The sequence below is a fragment of the Pomacea canaliculata genome, linkage group LG2 (assembly GCF_003073045.1).
Source record: "Pomacea canaliculata isolate SZHN2017 linkage group LG2, ASM307304v1, whole genome shotgun sequence".
NCBI classification, from domain to species: Eukaryota; Metazoa; Mollusca; class Gastropoda; order Architaenioglossa; family Ampullariidae; genus Pomacea; species Pomacea canaliculata.
The window spans coordinates 40,959,100-40,974,745 of NC_037591.1; the positions used below are offsets into that span (position 1 = coordinate 40,959,100).

At 38.3% G+C, this 15,646-nt stretch overlaps 1 protein-coding gene across 1 annotated transcript in view; it reads right to left on the reverse strand.

Moving 5' to 3' along the window:
* LOC112556882 (low-density lipoprotein receptor-related protein 4-like) overlaps nt 1–15,646 on the reverse strand; it is a 454,098-nt gene that overhangs the window by 260,053 nt on the left and 178,399 nt on the right. Inside the window, exons 19-23 of the mRNA XM_025226300.1 lie at nt 15,199–15,300; nt 11,350–11,519; nt 10,895–11,048; nt 9,480–9,707; nt 8,039–8,207 (exon numbers count right to left, since the gene is read on the reverse strand). Coding sequence (XP_025082085.1) covers nt 8,039–8,207; nt 9,480–9,707; nt 10,895–11,048; nt 11,350–11,519; nt 15,199–15,300 — 823 coding nt within the window. The remainder of the gene's footprint in view (nt 1–8,038; nt 8,208–9,479; nt 9,708–10,894; nt 11,049–11,349; nt 11,520–15,198; nt 15,301–15,646) is intronic.

Sequence of the window (15,646 nt, forward strand, 5' to 3'; positions counted from 1 at the left end):
TCAGCATCATCACAGACCCTTCTCACCCACTATATCGCCATTTTCAAATGCTACCCTCCCGCCGTAGATGGAAGCAAGTGGTCGCCAAGAGTAATGTAGACAAAAGGTATCAGCAACACTGCCTTCTTTTCTGACATGAATTTTTTCGATATTTTTACGAAAGACTTTAATGTTAAGACCATTTACTAGACAAACCTATTTCTCACTTTGTATCATGAATAACCAGACCTGATTTTAAGATCCTGCTGTCCCAGATCGACTCCAGCGTCGCCGGATGTACACTGTCAACCGCTCACACAGTCGACACAAACACACAGCCACTCGCTCAGCCAGAGGCGGGACATGAACGTTTGATATACGTAGAGCACAACAAAGTCGAAATGAACTGTATACATAAGAATTTTAATCACACGTAGATAAAAATGGGAACAGTAAAAAAAAAAAAAAAAGGTAGAGAAATACACATACGCGTACACGCACACACGCAAGAAAAACACGCTTAAAAAAACGGTAGAGATGTTAGTAAGGGAGATAATGAAAAATACACCAGCACACACTGCGCAGTACCATCAGAGTTCTCGTCCCTGAGAACTCCAGGCCTAACGTTAGATGTAAAGCACTGTGTACTGTGTTGACACTGTGTACACTGTGTTCTGTTGACACTGTCTGTTATATGTGCACAGGGACCCTTTGCTGGTCCACAGTCCAGCTGCCATGTTGACCACACGTTGACGCAGGTCCGGACGACGAAGGCGACGTAACGAAGAAATGAAGGGAGGACGGAAAAAGAACGGTTGAGACTCCGCACACTCCGGAGCGGAAAGCACGAAGAAGAATGAGATGATGTTTAAGAAATGCAGCAACGACAAGAACCAGACAAAGGTCGGCATGATCACACGAAGATAAGAAGAAAATAAGAAGTTAAGTTGACTAGGATGGCAAAAACAATAAAGACAGCAAAGATGTTAAAGATGATTAGCCAGTGGAGAAAACAAAAGAACATCTGTCACTAGGTGGCCTCAGCATGAAACAAAAAACATCTCCCTCCAAAAACCGCTTATGGCTATGACATGATGTGGCCATATTAATTTCTTTCAAAATTCAACCAACAAAAAGTTTCCCCCCCCCCCGCGCCACCAATTCTTTAAGCGGCAGACACATGTTTTATTAATAATCTGCCATCATGTCTATGAGCTAGTGTCATGTTGTAAAGTATTTCATGATAAATACTACTAAGACATCCTTCTCAACACCCTTAGACAGCTAACACCAGGCTACAGTTCCTGTTTTCACAAGTTTCATTTGTTATCAACACAGAGACATAATTGTTGTATGTCGTGCTATACAATAATATAATGTACTTTGAAAGTTTCCTCTGCAATTTTAATTTTTAGTGAACAATAATCGAACTCTAACAGACCCACATAATTCGAGGATTATTTCATTTTCATGTCATTAGATCATTACCACTGCAGGATGCTATTGCCTCTACACCGAACAACTACCTCCCTTCCTGTCTGCAGTCTGTCAAGAGAGTTAAATCGTGATTTTATTAGGTTTTACACACACGCCGGTATCGTCTCATTTATAAAATAATCCAAACATAACGGTTAAAGTATTAAATTAAACTCCGGGTGACTTTGTGGAAAAGTTACATCCCACAGCAGCTTAGCTTTCAGTTTTGTGTCCCTGTTACACAAATTCTCTGTATTACATGTTACTGGTAGAGTAGAATTAAAGAGCTTAAACAATACATCGTTATTGTCTATTTTTGTTTACAACAAATATAAAAATCTTTCTTTTGATGTCACAAGCAATAAACAACAGACAATAGCATCCCACAAGCCGATAGAATTACAACACTTATTCTTAAATCCTCCTCCTAGCAAAGATTATCAATGACAACAGGTATTACAGTCACCGAGAGTAAAGACAGGGTGATTGGTGGATGTATGGAGGCCTTGTATCTATTATGTTGGTGTATCTTAGTATACACGAGTAGACGTACATCTGTCATTGTATGGTGAGCTTTTAGGCATGTATAGTATGAATGGAACGGGTTGATTGATCCTGATTTGAGAAAAATAGTAATTTGCCGAAGTTCTATTAAGTCATTAGAAAAAGAAGACACAGACAGTTCAAAATGTTTTTCTCTGGACCAGTTGAGCCCTGGATTGCTTCATAAGCAACTATTTCTGTCTTGAATGTCTGTTGATGTGTCTCTAGCCGATTGCTTGCTGATCTGCTACATTCAATAAAATACCAGATTATAACAATAAAAGACATATTTATTGTTTACAGAAGATACAGACATATTTCTTGGTTTAGAGCCCACAACCAATAAACTAGACAACAGAGCCACTTCCCACACACCCGTACAATTACTACACTCACTCTGAGATCCCCTCCTAGTAATGTTATCAGTGGCAACAGTTATTACAGTCACTAGAATAAAGACAGACTGATAGATGGATGTATCAAGGCCTTGTTGAAGTGAACAGATTCTACATTTTGTAACTGAAGACATCGAAAACTTTCTAAAACCAAGCAGATTACTTGTTTTACCTTTAAATAAATGTGATCCAGAAAGAAAAAAGAAAAATAGGGAAATTAGTTTCAGAAAACTAGAAAAAAGCGGCCAAGATTCCAAAAATGGTAGATTAGTTGCACATTACAGAAAATTATAAATTAAATACAGACCTTTAAGTTTTCATGTTTATGTTACATAGGAACAAAGTCTTACAAACCATAAGACTCATCTGAAACAAATTTATTTTCTTACCTTTGTATCGACGAGATATAAAGTCTTTGTACACAAAAAGACACGATACGAGAATTCCACATCTCGTTTTTGACTTTTTCAAAAGAAAGAATTTTTCGTTTTCCTCGAGCGGATTGCTATAGCGACAGCGAGACTTTGGTGACGGTGTGTAACCTTTGCCCTGTGGCCGCAACAACTAACCGATGATGTCTGAGTGATATTCCTTCTCAACAGAAAACTGTAAACTTTGGAGATTATTTATGACATGAGTCGTACTTTGTGCTGTTTGTAACTGTTATGTTTGTCATGTTTAAAGTATTATGATATTCAAAAGTAATGAATGTTGTAATCTATTGTTATGTGGGTTTATTTTGTCTATGTTTATACTAGTAATTGTCCTGAGATTTACTTTACATTTCCTTTTTTGATGAAAACGATGAGAGTGGCGATACCAGCGGTTACTACCAAGGGAACAATGACGCCGACCAAAATGATGTTTAAAGTCTCAGCGCCATCAGAGTCTGTTTCTACCAAAATGTAATAAAAGTAATAACAACAATTGCAACCTGGTTTATGATATATTTCCTCTTCCGTTATAACACCCACACACACCATAAATTTCGGTGTAATGAGCCAACCTGTATATAAGCCACACCAACTACAACTTGTTTTCAATTCTCTACTTTATTTTGTTTTTGTTACTTCAACACCTCACGTAGGTTTCATAATGTTTGCTTGATGAACATGTTTCTCACATCTGTCGTTCTGCATACTATAAGCTCCAGAAGATCAGCTCCATTTGCCATACTCTGTCCATCTCACCACCAAAATTCTCATCTACACATTTGCTCTGTCTAAACTAGACTACTGCAACTCTCTTCTTGCTAGCTGTCCACAGGACATCATTGATAAACTTCACAAAGTCCAGAAATCAACTCTTCATCTCGTTCTCTGAGGACTCGCAAATGTGAACATGTCACAATACTTCTTTCTTCTCTTCACCGTCTACCAGTTAAAGCTACAATAGACTACAAGCTCTTCACTCTACACTATGGATTCTTTGAAGCTCCTCCCTCCCCTCCCCCCCACTACTTCACTGAAATCTTGTCTGTCCACACTCCTGCCCCAAACCTTGGCTCATCATCAGACTCCCGCATTCTGTCCTCCCTCCTACAGAGAGACTGGCTTATAAACCGCAAATTTCTACAACTTGAAAGCTTCATGGAAATCATTTTGTCTTTCTTGTGGCATGAACAGGGTGTGTGTTTGAGACACTAATCTTACTGCCTTAATTATGTGCGGCTTTGATTATAATATGTGAGTAGTAAACATTGTAACCATGAGAAGTGTTTCACATGGAGCTCATTGAAAACAACCATCGGAATCTGAAAAGTGATAAAAATCCGCAAACACATCCCATAGTTGTTTATACAACAGGGTTTACGGCCGGGGACAAAAGTTGTGGCATTTAGTATATAGTCCACTTTTGGTGTACATACATTAAAAAAAATCTTTTTGATAAAACACTGTGTGGGTATAAAAGGTGATATTATAGAATGAGTGAAATTATAATATCAAATAGTATTGAGTGTCAGTAAAAAAAGTGAAATAAATGCCTTTAAGATGTTTTTTCTTTTATTTGAAATGTTGGACCTAAACACAAGTAAATGGGACAAAAAGTAAATATTTAACACTACCTGTACTTTCATTTCTTATTTTGTGATCGCTTGTCGGTGCTGGTGGGGTAGATGCTGAAAATAGAAACAACGGTTGTAGGTTGTTGTAGCTTAGGAAATAAAATTTTCACATCAGTCGGTTATGAAATACAAACATCAAATATCAACTACACAGAAGGATCTGACTCTCCTGATGACATACTAGTACAACACCTGTACTTGCCACGGAAAGTAGGCTTTACTCTGTTTCTTGTGCAACTTGATTCTTTTCATCTGTTATCGACATTCTCATCACTATCCTTGCCACGCCTAACACTAAAGCATACAGAGAGGTCTGATGTTATGGAAATATATATCTTCATTACTACATCCATAAGGACATTTTTATCAGTACATCGGACCTAATTATAAATAACTGAGATTTAAAAAAGCTGAAACTTTCAATACTACCTGTACTTTCACTTTTTGTTGTTTCTTCGCTTGTTGGTGTTGACGAGGTAAATGCTGAAAATATAAATGTTGTTGACAGTTTTAAATACAAATAGAACTGAAAGTTGGCAACATGAAGGATATTAGTTGTTTACCGATGGAGTTTGTTTGAGCGATTTCTAGATTAGAGACAAAAAGCTTTTGTTTGTTATGATATACAAACCTCAAAGATCCACGTACACAGACGGATCTGACAATCCTGATTGTATAACATACACGTGTGACATAGATGGTGAAGCTTTGAATCTTCTTACTTTGATATCATATTTTCCAATAATTTACTGTATGTGTAAAGTGCAAGTAGTGCTTGTGAGTTGCATCGGAGAGAGTCCAAAGGTTAAGGCACGTGACAAGTGGTAATTTATGTTTACAGACTGTTAATACATTACAAATAAAACTACTAGTATTGGTTGAACAAAATCGATGAAATCAGTTTATGTTCTTTTTATAGCTAAGTATATTTCTATACTATTTTTAAACTCCATTTCCAGAGTAAGTCTGTCTCTATACACCCATTAAACAAAAAAAGGGGGGGATTATGTATCAGTTTATAGGTGTGTGTGGTAGAAAGGTGAGGGTGTTAGGTAGGGGAAACAGCCTTTAGTGGATGCGTTTTGCCAAGAGCGACAGAGCTGGCAGAGCATCAATCAGAAGACAGTGACACCACAGAGTCCCAGACCAGGTTGACTGAGAGAGGATTGAGTCACCTGTCCACCACACCACTTTTAGACTGGGTAGAGGGTCAGTAGAGTGATGTTTCTCTTGACAGTGTTGGCTGATTGATGATGGGATGTGAGGTGAGAGACCAATAGCAACCCTCGTTGCGCGTGTCTGTGTCCTACGTGAAACAAAATACAGAAACAAGGACCTAGCAGGACACCTTTTGGCACGACATCAGAGGACGGAGCAGCTGGTCAGCAGTCGAAGTGATTTCATCATCTTTAACCCGACTTTACTTGTACTTCAAGACCGGAACTTAAAGACAAACTTCAATCGTTTGCGTATTGTTCCAGATATGGGTAGATATAGGCAATATAAATCTAATCTGTAAATTTCAGCTGTCGGTTTTGAACCACTCGCTAATTGATTATCCGTTGGCAAAGTACGCAGTTCATGTTATTCAGACGTTGAAAGTCTGCATGTCTCGTGCTAAAATAGCAGTTTTTTAGAACCACACGAATTTTGAATTCGGGGAACAGCATTTAATGGGGTTCTTGAGCCGTGTAGTAAAACCTCTGATCAAGGTGTGAGTATGGTACTATAGTTCGTCTGCCGTGTATGTCGACGAGGGCAGCAGGAATGAAGGGCAGCTATCGCCCACGGGCCCGGTTCCCTGGGGCCAAGGTAAACGTTTTGATTTAAAAACCAGGGTTACTGCAGCATACATAAAGGTACCCTGACAGAGTACAAGAGAGTCAACGCACGGTTATCATCAGTGCTCCCCAGGTAAGTGACTAGGTGACAGGTGAGGTGATGTACACAGATAAACAGACAACTGAAGGAAACATTAGAGAAAAATATAATCTCCTCTGCATTTCTATATTAGACTCACCTTCTTGCTTTAAATTTCCGCCAGTAAAGAATGTTTACTGACCTTTATGTATACTCTCGTCGGCGTAGACATGAACATCGTTTACTCTGCCATTAACTTGTACAGCGGCCATCATTGTTCCGTTCTTGCCAATGCGATAGATGTATGTTGTTTGTGACAGATGCCTGGTAGTAGTTCGCCGGAACACAAACAGAAATACAAAATATAACACAAAGTATCGTAGACACAGAACTACAAAAGTAGCAGGCATTTGGCTACCACACAAACAAAAGGCGAAGTACAAGTATTAGTGAACAGTCTTTAGGTAGGTAAAGCTAAATGTATAATCTACTTACTAATCCACATCTGTAGTCCAGCTGCTCAACCTCAGATGAATTATTAGAGGTGTATGTGTGTCTGTGTGTGTGATGTAGGTGCGCACATACAGTTCTTGAATAGTCTTGATGTTAGTTTGTTTGTTAATAAATATATATATAACCGTCACTTGCTCATAACGTTTTCTATTTCATTTGCTCATATTTTTTGCTGTTGACATCTTTTCAACGCTGAACCTTTCAGTGAATTTTCATCTTTTATTTCTAGCTTACGTTTATGACGAGAACAGCTTTCCACGTTCAAAGTGCCCAAAGGCGCAAATAAAGTTGGTCATTGTAAAAATAAATTTATTGCTGTAAGGTAAAGTGATAACAACTTACTTTTCAGATCCCCAGTCCGTGACAAACAACTCATTCTGGTAGATATCCAGGCCCATAAAATGTGAGCCCTCCAGTTTAAAATAAACTTCAGAACGTTTGCTGTCCACATCCCTCCATCCTATCAGCTGTGTGTCTGTATCTGCCCAGTAAAGTCTCCTCCCTTCACGCGCGCACCCATTGATCCACCCGTTCACACATTCATAAATGCATTCGTTCATCACAGACATACGTATAAACACAAACACATGTATTAAAGATATTAGGAATGGAAAGATACGAATATTTACACTTATGGATCATTTTATGGAAAGTAAAGAAAGATGAGGTACAAGCAGACATCAACATATCATCGATACACAGGCTAAAAGACAAGAGCCTGCATTCTACCAGTAAATAATTTGTTAAACCAGATAAGCAAAACCAAATGAATTATGATGGGGAAAAAATTAGAACAAATCTTAGTAAGTTCAAAAAAATCCAACATCTTACCTTCTGTGTCCAAAGCAAGACCAGTAGGACGTTTAAGATGCGAAGATGCGACAATCAGTGTCTGACGGTCCGAGCCGTCATAGTTACACCTCTCTATTCTACTCCTGACAGCGTCACTCCAGTACAGCACACTGTTGTTTGTGTAAACAATTGAAGAGCGATACAAAATAAATTTATATCTCACCTGTTTGAAAAACTACTCAATGTCTTTCAGTTGAGATTTGTATATTTCTTGATAATTTTCATTTATTTTTATTTATTTTTATTCTTACGCGAACACCCTCTTTTAGTATCTCCTTTCAACTCTTTTCTAAGGTCCTAAGTATATCAGGATTTCAACGTGTTTATTATTATTTCCAAGTCTTATTATAGTCACCCATTATGTTTGTCCAGCTCGATGTCTATAGGCTGACCAATGTCTGAATCGACGACAATCTGATGACTGTTGTTGTCCAGTGATATCATTCCGATGACATTGTTGCCATCGTCAGAGTAGAATAGTAGCCTCGACACAGAGTCCAAAGAAAGGCCCCATAGTCGACCTCCTTAAAGATATTTAACAAATGAATATTTATGATAATATCACACTAACTCAAATACCTTAGAGTCATAAGTCATAAGTCAGGTGGTCCCTGGCTGCAGTCATCTAATGTCAGGAAAGTGATGTTTAAAGTGATGGATTCCTCGCATTAACATTTTAATTACAAATAACGAGGTAGTTTTATGTCAGTTTATTACTATACTACTGTCACAAAAAGGCATTTAGTTTTGAATTGTAATGAAACAAATGCGGCAATTTAAATTTGAAATTCATAGTGCAGAGTGATTTTTAGGCCTTGGTGGTCCGCCATATTTTTTGTATGAAGTAGTCCGCGGTCCGAAATACTTTGAGAACCACTGGTTTAGAGACGTTTTGTCACTGAACCAACAAAACAAATTTCTAGAACCAAATATAAATTAACATTTATAAGACTACGGTGTGTTTAAATTACTTGACCTTGACCAATACTACGATAATGTTGAGAGTTGCTTATGACAATGGTATGCTAGTTATGGTTTGTAGTCATTTAATGTATTGACTTCAGTAAGGTGTGTTTTTATTGCATTTTTGACAGTTTTTTTTTTATTCTAGAATTCATAAAAAACATGAAACACTATCACATCAAACAACATAGACACAGAAACAACGCGTACTTTTACATGTACCTGTACACAAAATCTTTCATCAGCCTTTCAACATACACTACTATACGCAGAAAAGGAAAGTAAAGGTAGATCACCATAGACACACATTCCCATTTTCCCTTTTTAGAAAATAATTTCGTAATATTATAAAGCTAGATGCAACGGTTTTATTTTGCATATATGCGAATTAGTGTGTAAATGTATTGTTTAAGATATAATAAATGGCATGGAACAGAGGTAGACCTAAAGAGAGAGAGCTTTATAGAAAGTCTGTAGAGAAAAGTTGAAAGTGGGCGGAAGACAATCTGAGTGAAAGGTGTAGGAGTCACTTAAGATATTCTTTTAATTCAAGAAACGAGTTCGGTGAAATATACTACCCTCCTCTAAAATCAACACAAGCTCCTGAATAATACAGAATTGTAAGCCCACGTACAGGTCTTTGTAATTTATTGTAAGAAAGAACACGTGTGGGACGCAGTGTGTTGTCTGTGACTTGTGTGTCGTCCCCGACAATGTCTCATCATTAGTCCAAAAATAAGTGATATAAAATATCTTTATTATTATTCAAATGGATTAAAAAATTTTCTAACAAGTCTAACACATATAACCAGGTTGCATGTAAGCTACTTTACCTTGACTAATACTGTGAACCAGCCGATCATCGCTGCCATCAAGGTTAGCGGATCGAATGGTGTTGTCATCTGACCAATAAACACGACCGTCTACTGGATCGTAGTCAATACCATATGGGTTCTGTATACCACTGGGACGGATTGTAACATTACTTCCCGTGTCGATGTCTATGCGACGGATGCAGTTAAAATAGTCAGTGACAAGGAGAAACTTCTGTGGAATGATTGCTGTGGACAAGATAAAGTTTCTGACATTATTCTCACCATAACTAGAGTAAGGTTTGACATTAATATAAAGAGCACGTGTTAAAAGTCTTACCGCCTATTTTTATTCTTCTATTAAAGGAAAAGAGTATAAGACAAAAACATAAATATAAGAAAGCATAATAAAGAATAAAGGAAGCTGAAAAAAGAGATCAGATAAAGAAGAAGAGGTGAAAAACTAGGAGAAAGTAGCAGAAGAAAGGACAAGGAAGACGAATTATCTTTTGGATTGTTTCGGCTGTCGATATTTCTTGTTGTGTTCAGTGACAGTGTTGTCTATATAGACCCTATGGACCGTAGAAGAAGGAATTACAATATTTACAAACTAGTCAGTTTTGATCAGCTTCACAAGTTAAGAAACCTGACGGTATGTTAGTATTAAATGAGGTTTTTGTAAACAGATTGACCTTGCATTTCAGAAGTTTACATTTAGGAGAGAGACAGAAAATAGGACAGACACTTTTATTTTTTTTATTTTTTTTTTTATTGGAAATTAAGGCAGACATGTTCTCGGTGGTGGTGATCTGCTGTGGACACTGGAGGACACGACTGAGAGAGCTTGAAGGTCGTGCGGACGAATGACAGCCTGCCTCCCAGTTTTGAAGGATAATTATAATTATATGATTTATATATATCTTTGATTGTTATGCTCCTCCTTGAAAAGGGTCGTTGGCCTATTCAATAAATTGATTCTGATTCTGATTCTGATTCTGATTCTGATTCTGAAGGGGTTAGTGAAATAATCGCATTCCTGACGAGAGTTCAAGTGTAGTGGATAACGCATAATGTCATTTGACTAATTAGTATGTCAGTGGAGTTTGGCATACTGTGAAAAGTATTTCGGCGTGTGATTGTTGTCATATCTTGAATACGGTCACACAAGTTCATCAGGGTTTTTTTATCAAAACAAATTCGACAGAAAGAAAAAGGACAAAAGCATAATTTACATTTGGGACACAAAAGGGGGAAATTTTTTGAACACGTGTTTTGTTGGTTTTTGTTTTCGCTTTTTTTTTTCTTTGTTTAGTGGCAACGCTCCTTAAGACGACTAATTATTTGTGTGTGCTCTACATGTCCTTAACTTATACAGGTCAAGTATACGCATTAGGGGAAGACAAAATACTTGTAGCATATTGTAAATTGCTGTTTACCTGATGAGTAAGTTGCATTGAAGCCAGTGCCTGACTGTGAGCCAGACCGGGATCTGATCCACATGGTGTTAGACGTGGACCTCACTCTGTCCGGAACTCTCGTGTTACAGAAGATACCCATAGACGGTGACAGCTCGGAGCTTCCATCCCTGATCTTAGGATGTGAGAATAAATTCAATGAAGTTAAAAAGTAGTCATGATGATGACTGCTAATGGACATAAGCGTTTTATTGTTTGTCATATCAGAAAGAAACCTAAATTGACACTCAGTCACAGTGACTTTCCTTCAATCGTATCGTTGTAAAAGACTTACAGTTTACTAAATACTTAAAAGGAATTTATATTAATGTTATATTTATCCTGCACTTTCCCATAAATTCTTTTTTAACATAATTTATGTAGAACTGAAAGACCTTTAAAAATCCTTAATATAAAGTAAACAAACAATCGCAAACCTGCAGAAAATCGAATCTGCAGTCCTCAGTTTCCAGTGTCAGGAATGTTAAGGTGATGCGATGGCCTGGTGTTGTCCTTATTATGTATATGCATTCCTCAATTTCCAGGTCTTGTCTATCATATGATGGAGATGAAATAAACCCACTAGGGGAAATATATTCACCACATCCTGGAAATAAAGAAAAGTAACATTCTGTTCCAGTATTCGACATGCACACAGCAAGGCTATTTAAGTAAAGTTCTTATGAAACGTGTCTGCGTAACTTTAAATTAAATCCAAGTTGTTACTAACGGTGATTTAGGTATTTCAAGAGGCACACCCGAAACCGAGAAAGAAGAAAACGAAGGAAAAAATTAAATTAAAATTATACTTAATGTAATATTTTAATTCATTTTTATTTCGGATTTATTTATCTGATTAACAAGTTTTGCAATTAAAAGTATATCCTACTTTTGACCATAACTAATTAGTTCTATTATGTATTTCAAAACTCCATTTTCTCAAAATTTATCAATTATTTGTAATTATTATTATGGACTTGATCACACAATGTTTTACCTGTAATACCTCGAATACCTCGGGAAGTTTAACAGTTCTTAGCAATATTCATCCTATCAGTTGTTTACAGCATTGCTTTCTGTGCGATGGGGGCCTCTGTGAGATTCCTTAGAAGTTGGTATGCTTCTGTGTTGTCATCTTGTATCATTCTCTCCTCTATGGCATGTAATTTGTTCTCGATCATCTCTTTGTTAATGGAATAGTTTGCCTGTTTGTGATTGAAAGGTGATTTAAATTTCGGATATTTTCTCCTTTCAATGCTGCCTTGGTCACAGAGAACTAGGATATAATCCGTGACCCAGGGAAGTTTCTTTCTTTCACTCCTTACAAGTTCTTGTGATGTTGACAGTAGCACCTCTTTGATGCTTACAGTTATTATGTCTACATCATAGCCCACCAACTTCACTCTGGCTGCTTAGATTTTCTGGGAGTGTTTACGAGATGCTCAAGGATGGCTTACACGATGTTATTATCATCTCTATGTCATCATCTGGATACTGTTTCGTCGTCTCGTGCCTCACCTTACAGCCCTGCGGATAGTTGATGGCTGTCGGGCCCTAGCCACGCCGATCTGTTGCTGGATGAGAAGGTGGTCTGCGGGTCTTAATTGCCGGACATGCGCAATGGCGAACGTCAAAGGGCGGACAATGTGGACTATTGGGCGACAAGGCGAGGATAGTACCCTGGAGACCGTTACCTTCATCCTGAGCCGTATTAGACATCAGTAGACACAGGCCTGTTGTAAGGCTAGGTGTAATGAGGTGAAAACATTTGGTGTGTGGAGCCGCTCAGTGGCTGTAAAGGTGATTTGGCGGACATTTTGCTGCCTCAGCGACTGCTGGCGGACATGTGAGTGTTGAAGTAGTAACACTGGCTGCAGCAGGGAAGACTGGTGTCGTTAGGGACAATGGTCCGTATAAAACAGGGGTAGGCAGTTAATTTTCCCAAGGGGCTGTATAAAAAATTGGGATGGTTTAAGAGGGCCGGACTAATTAGTTAACTCAGTTTTACCCAATACTGTATATGTAGTATATATACTGGCGGGCGGGCCAGCGGGCGGACCTGTCAAGACAGGATGCTGGCCGGATCCAGCCCTCGGGCCGCCCCTTGCCCAGGTCTGGTATAAAAGGTGGGTTGGAGACTAGTGCTGGGGACGAATATTTACGCCCAACTATGACAGAAAGTTTATGGTGAACCTGGTTCAGCAGTAGGTTTTGGCAGGAACAAAGTAGGAAATTTACTCAGGCCCGGGATACCGAGAAAGGAAGACGTGCCTGAGTCACGAGTGTACATCTACCTACTGAGATTTTTTATGTGTGTAGTAGAGGGTAGAGTACATCGACGTTGGACTGCGCGGTACTCACCCGTTTACGGAGTCATCTCACATAGACGAGGTATGACATCTTTCTTTGTATTACTTATGGCATTGTATTAGAACTTATGTAATTTGGAAGTTGTAAACACAAGAGAGAAAGATGTGTGAACAGAAGAATATAGATAGATATTAGACATTGTAGCACAGTGTAACCTCGAGTTACAGGTTTTAAGTGTATGTGCTGAAGATCTGGAGCTCTATTGGAGAGAAGGATCACCTCCCAGGACCATCCTGGAATCAACAGTTTTGGTTCAGCACCCAGCAGCACGTGACCCCGGGAACCGCCTGACCGACACGTCAGTGTGTAAAGCTAGTGTGTACATCCAGTGTGTACGGCCAGTGTGTGTGTGCTCGTGTTCTTGGATTGTAGTCGGTGGGACATGTGGAGAGATTGCGAGCTGCCCTACGAGGGACGATAAACATTGAGTGTACTTGTGTATTTGTGTGTTGGATTCTTGTTGACAAGACATGTGGAGTGCAAACGACCCTTGGAGGGACCAAAAACTGTAAGTAAAGCACTCAACGATCGCTGGTGCGATTATAAACTAGATAATAGACTTGGAACTTTTTGTTGACGAACACAGCTGTGTAAGGCGTGTGATATACATACATGGATTGTAAGATTGGATTATGTCGAGACTGCTCGGGGAAGGCCCCGGATTGTAAACATTGTCTGTATCGTTAGCTGTGTTTCGCTGACAGAATATTGTGTTAAGGCGAGTTATTATTTATAAGTCTGTGTCTTGTAGTTTGTAAAGTCATGAACCATTCGACAACTTAATAACATGGTTTGGGCAGACTCACGCACTTGTTTTGTTTGTTTGTTTGTTTTTTTGAAACAACGCCTATTTGTCTGGTGCGAGTGTGTTGTAGTGCCACCCTCGCAGTGACAAACTCACTTCACTCGTAGTTTACATCATATTGTCCTTCGTCACCTTTCTACGAGGTCTGTAACCACATCATAGTGCGACAACTGTTTGTCCAGAGACTCGGATACCCAGTATTATTTCAGTCTTGCGACGATGTCTGGTTTGTTATTAGACGACTTCTTGTTTACCTGTCTTCACTGTTGTACACATCACAATGGCACCTGTCCGTTATGTCCAGGTTCTCTAACCCAGGTGTTGTCGTTTCTCGTGAGTCTTTGCCTTCTTGGCAGTGCTCTTAAGGTTAATTACTAAGTGACAGGTGAGACTATTGAAGTAATGTTTTACAAGACAATTAGAAGATGACTGGACTGTGAATGTTTTATCCAACATGCTTTATGTAATACTATAAACGTCTTATTTATTTACCGTCACGAAGGAACATGCTATCAGAGCTTTAAAACCAGTTATGGAAAGAAAACGATTGACGGGATTATAAAAGAATTAAGCAGATAAAAACATAAAAGACAAAAAGAGGAATCATCAAGCAAACAATAAGGATGGAGAGGTTTATAACTCTCCACATTAAGAAAAGTGAATTAGTCACGTGACGATAATCACAACTATTGACAAATAGGAAAAGCAGGAAGGAAGGTTACAGATAATAGTTAATTGTCATTTCTTGTTGTTTGATTCATTATATTAGTTGTCTAATCGTTAGTTGTACTAAGGTCATACTTGCCGTGAGAGCCAAGACATGGTTATTTAATATACAAAAAGAATTAAGTATTTATCTTTTATTCGTTTACTTTCATGACACTATGTTGATATAACCAATGAAATGTCCCTCAATTTATTTTAAATAAATTAATCTTTTGCCAATTAAATTAAAGACACTCACCTTCTTTAATTTCTAACTGACCTATTGTTTTTCTTGATAGAGGCTTGATGTTTGTTTAGAACAACAAATAATTTGTCATCAATAATTTCAAAGCATCTGAAAGTTTCTGTACTGTTACATTTCTAATCCAAGAGATCTGATACATACCATGTGACTTGTCTAACTGAACAAGACACTTGCTTCTGTTCCCAGGTGTTGGTAGGCAGATGTATCTACAGCCTCCATTGTTGTTGCCGCATCCGCTTGGTCCTGTGATTCGAGAATTAAAAAACTTGTTCAAAGGAGACGAAATATGCAACACAATTATAGTTTAGGTAATTGTATCACATGCTACATACGCAGTACGAAGCGGCACCGTTTTATCTAATCACTAACAGAAAAGAGAGCACAAACAAAATAATACCTGTGGCGTCACAAGACAGCGACCCCCTCACCTTATACCCACATCCATCATACCCTATTCTCTCACTGATCATCCCACCACCACAACGTGAAATAGAAACTCTTTTCCTCAAAACCAACAACAACAACAAAAACCATTTTATCTGTGCTTCAGTTTGACACGTCGTGGAGCGATATTGCTAATAATCCGGAC